The sequence below is a fragment of the Ochotona curzoniae genome, unplaced genomic scaffold (genome assembly GCF_017591425.1).
Source record: "Ochotona curzoniae isolate NIBS_2020 unplaced genomic scaffold, NIBS_Ocur_1.0 scaffold_2476, whole genome shotgun sequence".
In the NCBI taxonomy this organism is placed as follows: domain Eukaryota; kingdom Metazoa; phylum Chordata; class Mammalia; order Lagomorpha; family Ochotonidae; genus Ochotona; species Ochotona curzoniae.
In genome coordinates, this window is record NW_024467095.1 from 20,194,378 (window position 1) to 20,205,125 (window position 10,748).

Genomic DNA, 10,748 nt, shown 5'->3' on the forward strand with positions numbered 1-10,748 from the left:
GATAATAATGGCATTGGAGTCAGGATTCTTTTGCGCCTCAGCCCTCTCCACATTACCCCCTCAGCGCCTCCAAGGAAGCCTCTCTGTCTGGCCCGGACACGGCGTGGCTGACGAGGGTGATGGCGACCGGAGGTTGGCTGCCTCGTACCCAGATTTGACCTAGGACAAGGAAGCTTGTTTGAGGACTCCCCACTTTGAGGGACAGAGTCTCCTCCCTGCCGCGGCCTCCTCCTCCTCCGCACTGAGTCCTACTCACAGCCACCACCCGTCTTTTTGAAAAACTTTTGTATGGCATCCTGTTTTCTTAGTTACATCACAACTTATTTGAGATAAGGCATCTGTCAGCTTGTCTTTTTAGCCTGCCACGTGGGGTGAAGCGCCGGCAGTTGCGTATGCAAAAGTACTCACATATCAATGAATTAACAAATTGTTAAGCACCGGTTTCTGGTTCCTGAAGTGAAGAAGAGTGCTTATTAGAGGCTGTTTTCGCCCCGTTCACGGCTCGGAAGAGTGCAATCATGAGACAATTAGAGAGAAGCACTGAAAGGTCTCTCATCAGCTGCTTTAAGAGATGAGGTCAAGGCTGCTGCGAGCGTGGCCTCTTGTCTGTGGTCTTGTCTGTAGAGGGGATACCAACCTGTCAGCCCTCTTGGGGCCACACCCTGCCTGGCTCCAGTGGGCTCTGCTCGCAAGGCTGGGATCTGGGAAGGGAGACCTGCCTCGACACGTCGCAGGGGAGTGGCGGGGGTAGAGTTGGGTGGGCTCTGAGACGTCAAATGGGGTCGCCGCTCAAATCCAGCCTGACACAGGACAGCCCTGCCTCCCGACCCAGCCCTGCCTTGTGGTCAGCTGGTCCCCGTGAGGCCGACGGCAGCAAACCAGGGTTCAGAACCAGTCCCCCAATGAACCCTGGGGTCTGGATAAGTGGTGGAGATCCGCGCTGAGATCGTCAGGAGGTCGCCCGGTGCTCAATTAGCATCGACTGGGGCCGAGATGGGCCCACTTGGGTTCGGGATCTGGGCCTCCAAACCTCAAAACCAAAGGCTCCCTACCCACCACCCCGCTGCATTCTGGAACGCGTAGTCCGGAGCGAACCCCTTTTCGAGAAGGCACGCAGAAAAGGAATAACAAGAGCGGGGCACACTGGGACCCGCGGCGTCAAGGTGGGGACGCCGGAGGAGCGGACACGTGATGCTTCCTGGGACTTGAAGTCCGAGGTTGGCCTCCACGCTCGAACGGGAGTCCCGGGAGTCGAGTGCTGCAGAGAACCTCTTCGCAGCCCATTGGGGGTTGTAGTTCTCTTATACGCATTTCCGAACAGTGCTGGGGAACCTGGCCGTCCTAAGACTACAAGCCCCAGAAGCCCTTGCGCAGACAGGAGGTGGGGCGGGGCCGGAGGCTGGGGTGCCGCCTCCTCTGCAACGCCGGGGCCGGGAGTCTTAGAACCCAGGGCCCGCAGGGGTCCCCACGGCCGCCGTGATGCAGAAATACGAGAAACTGGAGAAGATTGGGGAAGGTAATGGAACCACGGGGCGTTCCTGCAAGATCTTCTTCTGCAGACCCTTCAGAATTCCTGGCAGCCCTGGCTCTCCCACGGTCTGCAATACCTACAGGCTCCGACCTCAGCCCTGGTTTGCAGCCCTGTCCCCCGCCCCCCAGGCTCAACACTCGATGCAGACAGCAGTCCTTTCCGTGTTAGCATTTCCCATAGACTCCCCCTCCCAACCTTATAGCGCTCCCTGTAGACCCGACCTCCCCACCGCGGCACTTCCTGCGTTTCCCACGCCTAAGCGTCAACACCACTTGGCACATCCTCACTCTGACCTCCCCCACCCCAACCTCAGCCCTTGTTGCAGATCTCCAGCCTTAAAGTTTCTGCAGGTCCCCCATTCTCTCCCAGAGCCCTGCTGTCTCCAGACTCCCTGGGGAGTGCCGCCTTTATTAGGGACATCCTAACCCTGCGCAGAGCAGACTCTTCCTGCAGCTCAGACCGTTGAGCCTCAACAGGCACCTCCTCGCCCTTTCCTCGCTATCACATCCTCCCTTACAAAGCTCGTCCCAGCCTGGCCTTCACCTGGAAGCCCTTACCCTCTTGCACCTCCACGAATTCCTGAGGTGTGGAGGGTGCCTCATTCTTCCCCTCAACCATGACCTGCTCCCCCCAGGTACCTATGGAACCGTGTTCAAGGCCAAAAACCGAGAGACTCATGAAATTGTGGCTCTGAAACGTGTGAGATTGGATGACGATGATGAGGTAGGTCTGGACCACCGGGGCAGCGGAGAGGCAGCTGAGGGGTGCCATGGATGGGTGGGGTCCGACTGCTGCTCCCTCACCATGCAGGGTGTGCCGAGTTCAGCCCTGCGGGAGATCTGTCTGCTCAAGGAGCTGAAGCACAAGAACATTGTCAGGTGTGTGGGCAGCAAGGCCTCAGGTGGTGGAGGAGGGGGCTTTGGCCCGGGTCGGGGTGCTGCTGGGATGCCTGGCTGAGCCCCTTCTCTGTTCCACCCCCCCCCATCCCCAGGCTTCACGATGTCCTGCATAGTGACAAGAAACTGACTCTGGTGTTTGAGTTCTGTGACCAGGTGAAAGGGAAGAACCTTGCGGAGTGGGGGCGGGGTGCAGGGGCGCATACTGAGATCCAGCTCTCTCCTGTTCTCCTTGCCCCATCACCATCTAGGACCTGAAAAAGTATTTTGACAGTTGCAATGGTGACCTCGACCCTGAGATTGTGAAGGTGAGAGGAGGAGTGTTCTGGGTACCACTCAAGGATGGGGTGCCAATCTATGTCCAGGGTCAGCTCTCCTGTTTAGGCACCAAACAGGGTCTTTCTGGGGGTACGGGGGGGGGCGTTTAGTAAACCCTGCTTCTGCCATCTAGGGGCCTCTAGACTTAGCTGGTGTTTTTTCCTGGTCTTCTTGCACCTGTGCAGTGACATGCTGATGTTAGGGGTATATATGCCCAAGGAGCTGCCTTCTTTCATTCAACAAATATTTACTGAATGTACTAAGCTCCAGACCAAGTGCCTCAGCTCAGGTTCCAGGGGAGTCAGGTCCTGGCAACACTAGAGCACAATGTTAACGTTGTGGCTGGATAGGCTGTTCACTTAGATATGGCCAGGTAGGGGAGAGCGACATGGGCTGGGAAGGCAGGAGGCCATCAAGGCTGTAAGGTCTAGAAATGTGGGGAGCAGAACCAGCTTGTGCACTCCTGATCAACTGCCAACCACGCTACAAAGCGCACCCTTGATGGAGAAGACCTGATGCTCTCCTGAGCTCAGTGCTGGAAACTGGGGGAAGTAGGGCACTCCCCCGCTGCTGGGTCTCGCCTTGTGTCCAGGATGTCTGACTGTCCTCTCTGTCCCCACTCCAGTCATTCCTCTTCCAGTTGCTGAAAGGCCTGGGGTTCTGTCACAGTCGTAACGTACTGCACAGGGACCTGAAGCCGCAGAATCTGCTCATCAACAGGGTACTGCTCAGGCGAGAAGGCAGAGGGTTTGGGGCTGGAGCCCGCTCTAAGCCCACTGAAAAGCCCTACTCCATATATCTTCTTCCTGTTTGCCCTCAGAATGGGGAGCTGAAGTTGGCTGATTTTGGCTTGGCTCGCGCCTTTGGGATCCCTGTCCGCTGTTACTCAGCCGAGGTGAGCTGGGGGGTTGGGATGCAGTGAGCTAAGGGGGCAATCCCCTATGGATTCTTCTCAGTTCATACTCCAGGTCCAGCTGGAAATCCTCACTCCTTCCCTCTGAATGTCCTCTCCAACCTTCTGCCCAGGCCTCTAACTGGGTACCCTGCTGGGCGGGGGGGATCTTCTCTAGGTGGTCACGCTGTGGTACCGCCCACCGGATGTCCTCTTTGGGGCCAAGCTGTACTCCACATCTATCGACATGTGGTCAGCCGGCTGCATCTTCGCAGGTGACTGCCAGGGCTCTGTAGAGGCACAGGCTCCCCTATCTGGGTGCTCCCATAGGGCCCTGGCGGGAGAAGGGAGTAAGGCCCTTGGGTCCGGGAATGGCAGGTACAGGGGCTGCCTCTGAACAAGAAGTGCTCAGTGTTTCATGACTCTTCCCCTCTCCCAGAGCTGGCAAATGCCGGGAGGCCTCTTTTCCCCGGCAACGATGTAGACGACCAGCTGAAGAGGATCTTCCGATATCCTTTTAACGCCCCTGAGTCCACCCAAGGGGGTGAGTGTGTGAGTCTATAGCACAGGTGTGAGGGCAGCAATGGCTTAGCAGAGACATCGGGGCCTGTGGACTTGCTTCTGAGGGTGAGAGGTGGGAGGCAGGTGCACATGTGCAGAGGTATGGCCTGTGGATGGGAAGGCATGCTGGGGCAGCAGACACGATGGTATGCTTCCAGGTGAGAGGAGGATTCTTGGGCCAAAGGAGACAAAAGGAGCAGGGGTTTTGTGGAGGAAGGGGATGAACAGCTGGCTTCTTTGGGATCACAGGCATCAGCACTTGGGTTAGTGTCGGCCACATGTGTGACTCGTCTTGACACTGTGCTGTTGGCACTGCATGTGCAAGTTACCTGCTCAGGACTCTCTTCTGTTCTGAGCCAGGAGGACAGAGTAATGAGGGGCTGTGGAGTCTGGTATAGGGAGATCTAGCCTGGAGGGGGCCTCTTCCCCTGCCCCTGAAGATGAGTGACCCTTGACCCCATGGACACATTGCTGGGGACACCAACTGAAGAACAGTGGCCTGCGATGACCAAGCTGCCAGATTATAAGGTGGGACTGGGAATGGGAGAGATGAGTTGTGATTCCTTGGGGTCCTTCTCAATTCCCAGCTTTGCAGCTGTCCTGTCCCATACTGCTGATCTGACTCCCTCTGTCCCTCCACAGCCCTACCCCATGTACCCAGCCACAACATCCCTGGTGAACGTCGTGCCCAAGCTCAATGCCACAGGGAGGGACCTGCTACAGGTAGAGGGAGGGACCGGGCGGGACATTTGTCCAGAGGGATTTGGGGAGGGTGATACCTCTGGACAACTGACCTGGCCTGACCTGACTCTGCTGCTGCCTTCCTTCCCTGTCTCTAGAACCTTCTGAAGTGTAACCCTGTCCAGCGCATCTCAGCAGAAGAAGCTCTGCAGCACCCTTACTTCTCAGACTTTTGTCCCCCCTAGACCCTGGGCTTCCTGCCTGCCAGGCTGGGGCCTGGCTTATTTAAGCCCCACTCCCAGGAGGGGAGGAACTGTGGGAGGTGCCCTGAGTGCTGCACCCCAGCTGTGCTGGGTCCGGCTGGGGTGGAGGTGCCCTGGCCTGTGGTCTTTACTCCCTCCATGGACTTTATTTAATTTCATAAACTGGCTCCTTTCCCACAGTCTGCTGATGTGGTAGTAGGGTGGCTCTGAAGGGGGTACGTTATGTGCTGGGGGCCCTGCCCTGCCTACCACCCTCTGCAAACTGGCTTCCCCACATGACCCAGCCCAGCTCTAAGCAGCCAAGCCCCAGGGCTGACCCCATTGATGCTAAGAGCAGCCCTGTGCTCTACCCCTTCCTTCCTCTGCCAGGACACAGTCCCAGAGGGTTAGGCAGCCCTCGTGTCCATCTGCAATGGGGAGGAGAGGGTTGGCCCTTTCCTTGTGCTCCTTAGCCCCTGCAGCCCGTCTTGTCCCTTCTTTCTTCACAACCTACCCAGGCATGCAGGCTGCAGCAAGTGAGCACCCCTTCCTGCATTCCCTTACTTGTCAGTTTCCCAGCACACAAGGGAGGCTGGGTTTCTGGCTGGGGCCAGAAGGAAGAGGCCGTACCTTCTACTCCTCCATCCCAACCAACTGCAGCTGGGAGGAAGCTAGGGAAGCAAGAGCTGTTCTCAGGGGGACAGTTGTGAATCAGTCCCCAACGAGGGAAATGGACTCAAGACCTCAGGCAGGACAGCAGTAGAATGGCCCCTTTCTCTTTTCCCTCTTCACCATCTTCAAGTCCTTCCCTACCAGTGCAGGGAGGCCCTGCTGAGTGGGACTCCTGTATGCCCTCACACAGAACCCAGATCTTGGGGGAGACCTGTTCCTCCCCTCTCTCTGGGATGTCAGCCAATAAACTCTGTCACACTGAGGTGCAAACGGTTCCTGTCCTCTTCTTACTGAGCGATATCGGCTACCCTGGACCCAACTTTACATTTCAGAGGCCAATGTCAGCTGGCTAGCAGCCAGAGAGAACCCCTGGTGCCTGAACAGGGTCAGCCTTGGTCTGGCTAGGCCCTGCCCTGGAAAAGGAATGCCCAAGGCAGTTGCATTAGCACTTTATTTGGGGTGAAGATAACTAAGACACACATATGCTGGCTCCGTCCAGAACGTTGAGTTGTGGCCACAGGGACCTGGATGAAAGGGCTAGAGCCGAGTGACGAGGTAGCAGGTGCGGTGGGAGGCAGAGAGAGTCTTGGTGATGGCACAGGGAGGGGTGGGAGCCCTAGGAGGACAGACTACAGAGTTGCCCAGGAGCCCTTCACATCCACAGCCTGCCCCTGCCCCGCAGCCCCAGAATAGATTTAGGCCATTGGAGTGGACCTGCCCCTTCTCTAACCTTGGAGGGTACATTTCATATTACCTGGGGCCAAGACCAACATGAGGAACTTGAGTTCGTTGGCTGCCCAGTCCTTCCTGAAGCTGTGGGTAAAGGGAAAGGGTCAGGGGTGGGGGGAGAGGCGCCCAGGGACCCCCTGTCTGACAGGGATGATGTTCGCCTGGCATGCCCACCCAACTTCCCAACCCCTCACCATCCAGGGTGGGGGGTGGCAGAGGAAGCAGCGGGGAGGGGGATGGGGCCTTACCAGATTGGTGCTGGAGTGCTGCTGGGAGCGCCTTCGGTTCCAGAAATACCCCAGAACTCTGTCTTGGAACACCTGGGACAGACAGTAGGGGGAAGTGGCCAGTGCACACCTTCCCTGGGGTTCCCTGGGGATCGCTGGGACTGAGTCCTCCCCCTCCCCTAGCTGGGCCCTGGCCTACCTCACACAGGTAGTCTAGGATCTCAAGGATGGTGAGCAGGCTGGCCCCAATGAACAGCCCCATCTGGCCCCCAATGTCACCTGTGGAGACAGTCACCTGACATTCTCAGCCACCTGCCCTTGCCCACACCTCCCAGCCCCTGGGGTTGGGCGAGGAGTTTCTGTACACGCACACACACCTAGCAGTTCCGACACTTCGTAGGCCGCCTTCTGCTCCACCGTCTCGTAGTTGAGGGCCTCGAAGAAGATGTCTAAGACAAGCACATTCTCCCTAAAGGAAAGAAAGGCCTCGAATGTTCACAGGACCGACCCGTCTACCAGCTGCTGCCAGGAAGCAGGTTTTTCCCTGCTACCCTGAAGAACCCTGAGAAAGAGCATGCATCCCCGTCAGGGGCAGCGAGGCCAAGCAGTTTCCAAGTCGCGCGTCTGTGATGACATGGAGTAAGGCGAGCAGCCTGGCTGTGCGCTCGGCGCTCCTGACCAAGCCTCCCGCCGGCACCCCCTTAACCCGGAGGGGGCAGCCTGGCGGCCCACCCGCTCTAGCCTGCCGGGCTCCGCTCACGTGATGTAGGCCTCGCTGCGGTTGTATTTTCGAGCCAGGTAGCGGGCGGCGGCACGGCTCGGGATCCGGACCATGGAGAGCTCCTTGGCGTAGCGTGTGATGGCACATGGGTTGGGACAGACGCACGCGTCCTTCCGCAGCATGGCGTCTGCGGGTTACAGAGGCCGCAGTTAGAGCCCTCTGCGGCAGGGTGGAGGTCAAGGGCGGAATGAGGATGGGGAGTTGGGCTGCAGGTTTGCTTTTTACCCAGGGCTGGGTTGGCACAATCCTTGTACTGTTGGGGGCTGCATACGGGTGCGCCTCCTGGGGTGCGGAGAGGAGACAGCCTTAGGTGTCCCCAACCCTAGTCCTCCCTCAGGTCCCCGCCCCCACCCCTAGGATTCCGACACCCCTAGCCCCTTACCGGGCATGTGCATCATTCGACAGCCACACTTGCGAGCCACATAGCGGGCCTCACAGGCCAAGCGACACCCCATTAGGCTGTAGGGAGGGCTGGGGTTGGGGCTGGGCTCAGGGAAACCCAAGGTATCAGAGGGTTCTGACTCAAAGTCAGGGTCCAGAGACACAGAACTGCAGTCTCCCCAAGGTGGAGGTAGGAAGCTTAGCTGTGAGGGGCATAGAGGAGAATGTAAGACATGTGGAGTCCCTGGGACAAGTCTGGGGTGGAGGGGCAGGCTGAGAGGGGTTTAGATGTGGGTGTACCTGCTGCTGCTGGCAGGATACAAAGGTCTGGTAGCCAGGAGCAGCTCCGAAGCCCAGCTGGTCGATGACTGGCGGCTCCTCCTGGCTGTGGACCTGCACTCGAATCCCCACTTCAAACGGAGTCTCCTCTGTGGGGAGAAGCCCCTGGGGCTTGAGACCCAACGTTTGGTCCTGCTGGTCAGTCCAGATGGGACCTCCCTCTGCAGCATCCCCCCCCCCCCCGCAACTGCCCCCAAGGCAGGGACAAGCCATCCTGGCCTCTTCTCACAAGGCCCTCTCTGCAGCACCCCACCTCCTCTGCTCTGTAGCCCTTCTTGTGCCAGCCACCACAGGCTCCCACTGGTGCTGCATACCCATGTCTCTCCACACAGGCAGGTACTCCTCCTGCTGCACATCCAGCATGAGCTCCAGCCCATTGCCAGCACCACCCTTGGGAGTGGTGAGCAGCTGTGCCCCGTTGGCACCTGAGTTGAATGTATAGCACTGTCCCATCCTGGTCAAGATCTGGGGAAGGACAGAGGAGGTACAGTAATAGTCTCCCTACCCCATGGCAGGTTAAAGGCAGGGACCTCTTGTTTCCTTACGCTCGGAGTCAGTGCTGAAACCCACGACCTCATGCACCAGCCCTGCTCTGCTTACTGGCACACATAATTGAATGTTTGTGGATACCTGCTCGTCACTCCCACTCTCCCACTCCCGTCAAAGTCCGGAGCACTGCCTTCAATGGTGAGGTTCTCTTTGGGGGTTTGGGCTAAAGGGACATGGGCTGCAGTGACCCTCCTCTGCAGCTGGCAGAATTTGAAGAGGTGGTGGGAAAGCAAGCCTCCTGCACCTGGCAGAAAGCAGTGCCACTAGGAAGTCCCTTGTTCCAGGAGCAGTGTTGCCACAGGCCAGCCATAGGCTCTGGGGTCAACCTGGATTTCTGCGTTTGCTAAAAGGCATGGTCTTACACACTGCTGTCTAGCTCAGAGACAGGGAGGGGCGCCCCAGGAGAGGCACTTGTGCAGTGGGGAGTATGTGTCCTGTGGGCAAAAAGGCGGATATCCGCAGGCAGGGATCATCAGGGAGCCCTGACTCTGGGGGAGCCTGGGACAGAAAGGCCAGGGAATGTGACGGGCATGGGGGAGACATCTCACCACAGTGAAGTTCTCAGGCCCACACGGTTGGCCACGGTAGCGGCAGTCCAGCAGCATGTCCTCCAAGGAGTGGCCGGCACGAGCATAGAGCTGTGCCATGTCGAATGTGGGACTGGGCATGAAGCCGGGTGGTGCAGGGGGCCGACCCAGGGCACGCAGGAAGGCCGCGTGTTCAGCAGGGTCCAGGCCCAGCAGTGCAGGTCCAGCCCAGTGCAGGTCATTGGGTGTGAGGCGTGAGCGGCGTAGTGCATTGATGTTGCAGAGGGTGACGGCTGGAAAGGTGAGCTGGTGGCTCTCGCGTTCATCCAGGGCTGTCTCATGGTGGAACTCTCCATAGTAACGCACCCTTTCAGCCACCTGGTAGAGAAAGGCAGCCAGAGACAGGAGCACAGCTGCAGCCCACAACCCCCGGCGCAGGGTCAGGCCCCCAGGGCCGAAGACATGCCCCAACCCATGCAGTGTACAGCTGCTGGCGAACACGCGGATGTCAGAGGCCGACCGTCGGGCTGCCTTCTGTTCTGATGGGGGCTTCATGGTCGCAGCCCTCAGTGGGGGATGTACCTAGGACCTGTTGGCAGGATAGGTTAGCTGGGGGGCTGTGCCAGCAGAGGGTTAGATAGGATGCAGGTATCCAAGAAGAGGCCACAGCAGGTGAGGCAAGGGGAGGAGAGGAGAGAAAAGAGGAGAGGAGGGAAGGGAGAAGGAGCAGGGACTAAGGCGTGGGGAGATGCTGGCCTGGCCGGACAGGACGAAGTGGCCTGGTCAGTCTGTCTGCAGGAAGAGGCAGCGGTTCCTTGGGGCTTGGTGCTGGGCTGGGGTCTGTGCAGCACAGCCCAGGTAGGGCGCAGGCAGTGGCGGCAGCGGGGGCTGAGGAGCGGTGCTGAAGCGGTGCTGAGCCAGAGCTGCCGCAGAGGATTGGGTTTCAGCAGTGAGGGGGGCCAGGGGGCCAGCAGCGCACTCAGGGAGGGGGGAAGTTCCTGGGGCTCCAGGCTGAGCCATTAGTGCAGTAGCTGGGGGTGGGGGTGTGTCTTGGCTGTCAGGAATCAGAGATGCTGCCAGGGGAAACCACAGCAAGTCTGGATAGGACTTGAGAGGATCCCAAGGGTGGGGCTGGGAGTGCCTTCAGGAACCTCGAGGTTCCTTGGTGCTACCTTGTGTGTTGGGCCTGGGTGGGCGGTGTCAGCTGGTGACCCTCAGTCCACTTCTTCCTCTTCTGGTCTTTCTGGCATCCCCACTAACCTCATCCAGGATCATTTGTTCTTTTACAAGGAGTGGACTTGGCTCTTGACCAGGTTGGAAAGCTTGGCACTGACAGATCCTTTTTCTTTGCCCCAGCATCCCTTCTTCCCTGGGATGAACAGAAACCCCCTCAACCAGGGTGGTTTTTCTGGAGTGCTCCCC

The 10,748-nt window shown here is 58.6% G+C and overlaps 2 protein-coding genes across 4 annotated transcripts; one reads left to right on the top strand and one right to left on the bottom strand.

The window, feature by feature from the left end:
* Positions 1-1,414: 1,414 nt before the first annotated feature.
* On the top strand, positions 1,415-6,063 carry CDK5 (cyclin dependent kinase 5). Of its 2 annotated transcripts, XM_041002348.1 has the most exons (12): positions 1,415-1,516; positions 2,166-2,254; positions 2,342-2,409; positions 2,523-2,583; positions 2,679-2,735; positions 3,371-3,466; positions 3,566-3,640; positions 3,816-3,912; positions 4,077-4,146; positions 4,666-4,726; positions 4,841-4,921; positions 5,038-6,063. In XM_041002348.1, the coding sequence occupies exons 1-12, from the start codon at positions 1,480-1,482 to the stop codon at positions 5,122-5,124; spliced, it is 879 nt and encodes a 292-aa protein (XP_040858282.1). In that variant the 5' UTR covers positions 1,415-1,479; the 3' UTR covers positions 5,125-6,063. The 2 variants fall into 2 exon arrangements, with proteins under 2 accessions (XP_040858282.1, XP_040858283.1); XM_041002349.1 differs by lacking the exon at positions 3,371-3,466.
* A 199-nt stretch (positions 6,064-6,262) lies between these two features.
* ASIC3 (acid sensing ion channel subunit 3) lies at positions 6,263-9,881 on the bottom strand. Of its 2 annotated transcripts, XM_041002291.1 has the most exons (11): positions 9,348-9,881; positions 8,565-8,715; positions 8,212-8,339; positions 7,913-8,114; positions 7,756-7,812; positions 7,510-7,657; positions 7,127-7,218; positions 6,949-7,028; positions 6,771-6,842; positions 6,548-6,606; positions 6,331-6,409 (listed from the first exon to the last, which is right to left on the bottom strand). In XM_041002291.1, the coding sequence occupies exons 1-11, from the start codon at positions 9,879-9,881 to the stop codon at positions 6,331-6,333; spliced, it is 1,602 nt and encodes a 533-aa protein (XP_040858225.1). The 2 variants fall into 2 exon arrangements, with proteins under 2 accessions (XP_040858224.1, XP_040858225.1); XM_041002290.1 differs by lacking the exon at positions 6,548-6,606 and having other exon boundaries at positions 6,263-6,409.
* Positions 9,882-10,748: the final 867 nt, after the last annotated feature.

Excerpts from the sequence above, each read along its gene's own strand:
- CDK5 (XM_041002348.1), top strand. The coding sequence starts at position 1,480 with ATGCAGAAATACGAGAAACTGGAGAAGATTGGGGAAG. Across the intron at positions 3,467-3,565 it reads AGAATCTGCTCATCAACAGG|AATGGGGAGCTGAAGTTGGC; the intron begins GTACTGCTCAGG and ends GTTTGCCCTCAG. Across the intron at positions 3,913-4,076 it reads AGCCGGCTGCATCTTCGCAG|AGCTGGCAAATGCCGGGAGG; the intron begins GTGACTGCCAGG and ends CCCCTCTCCCAG.
- ASIC3 (XM_041002290.1), bottom strand. The coding sequence starts at position 9,881 with ATGAAGCCCCCATCAGAACAGAAGGCAGCCCGACGGTCGGCCTCTGAC. Across the intron at positions 7,029-7,126 it reads CGAAGTGTCGGAACTGCTAG|GTGACATTGGGGGCCAGATG; the intron begins GTGTGTGTGCGT and ends CTGTCTCCACAG. Across the intron at positions 6,843-6,948 it reads TCCTAGACTACCTGTGTGAG|GTGTTCCAAGACAGAGTTCT; the intron begins GTAGGCCAGGGC and ends TGTCTGTCCCAG.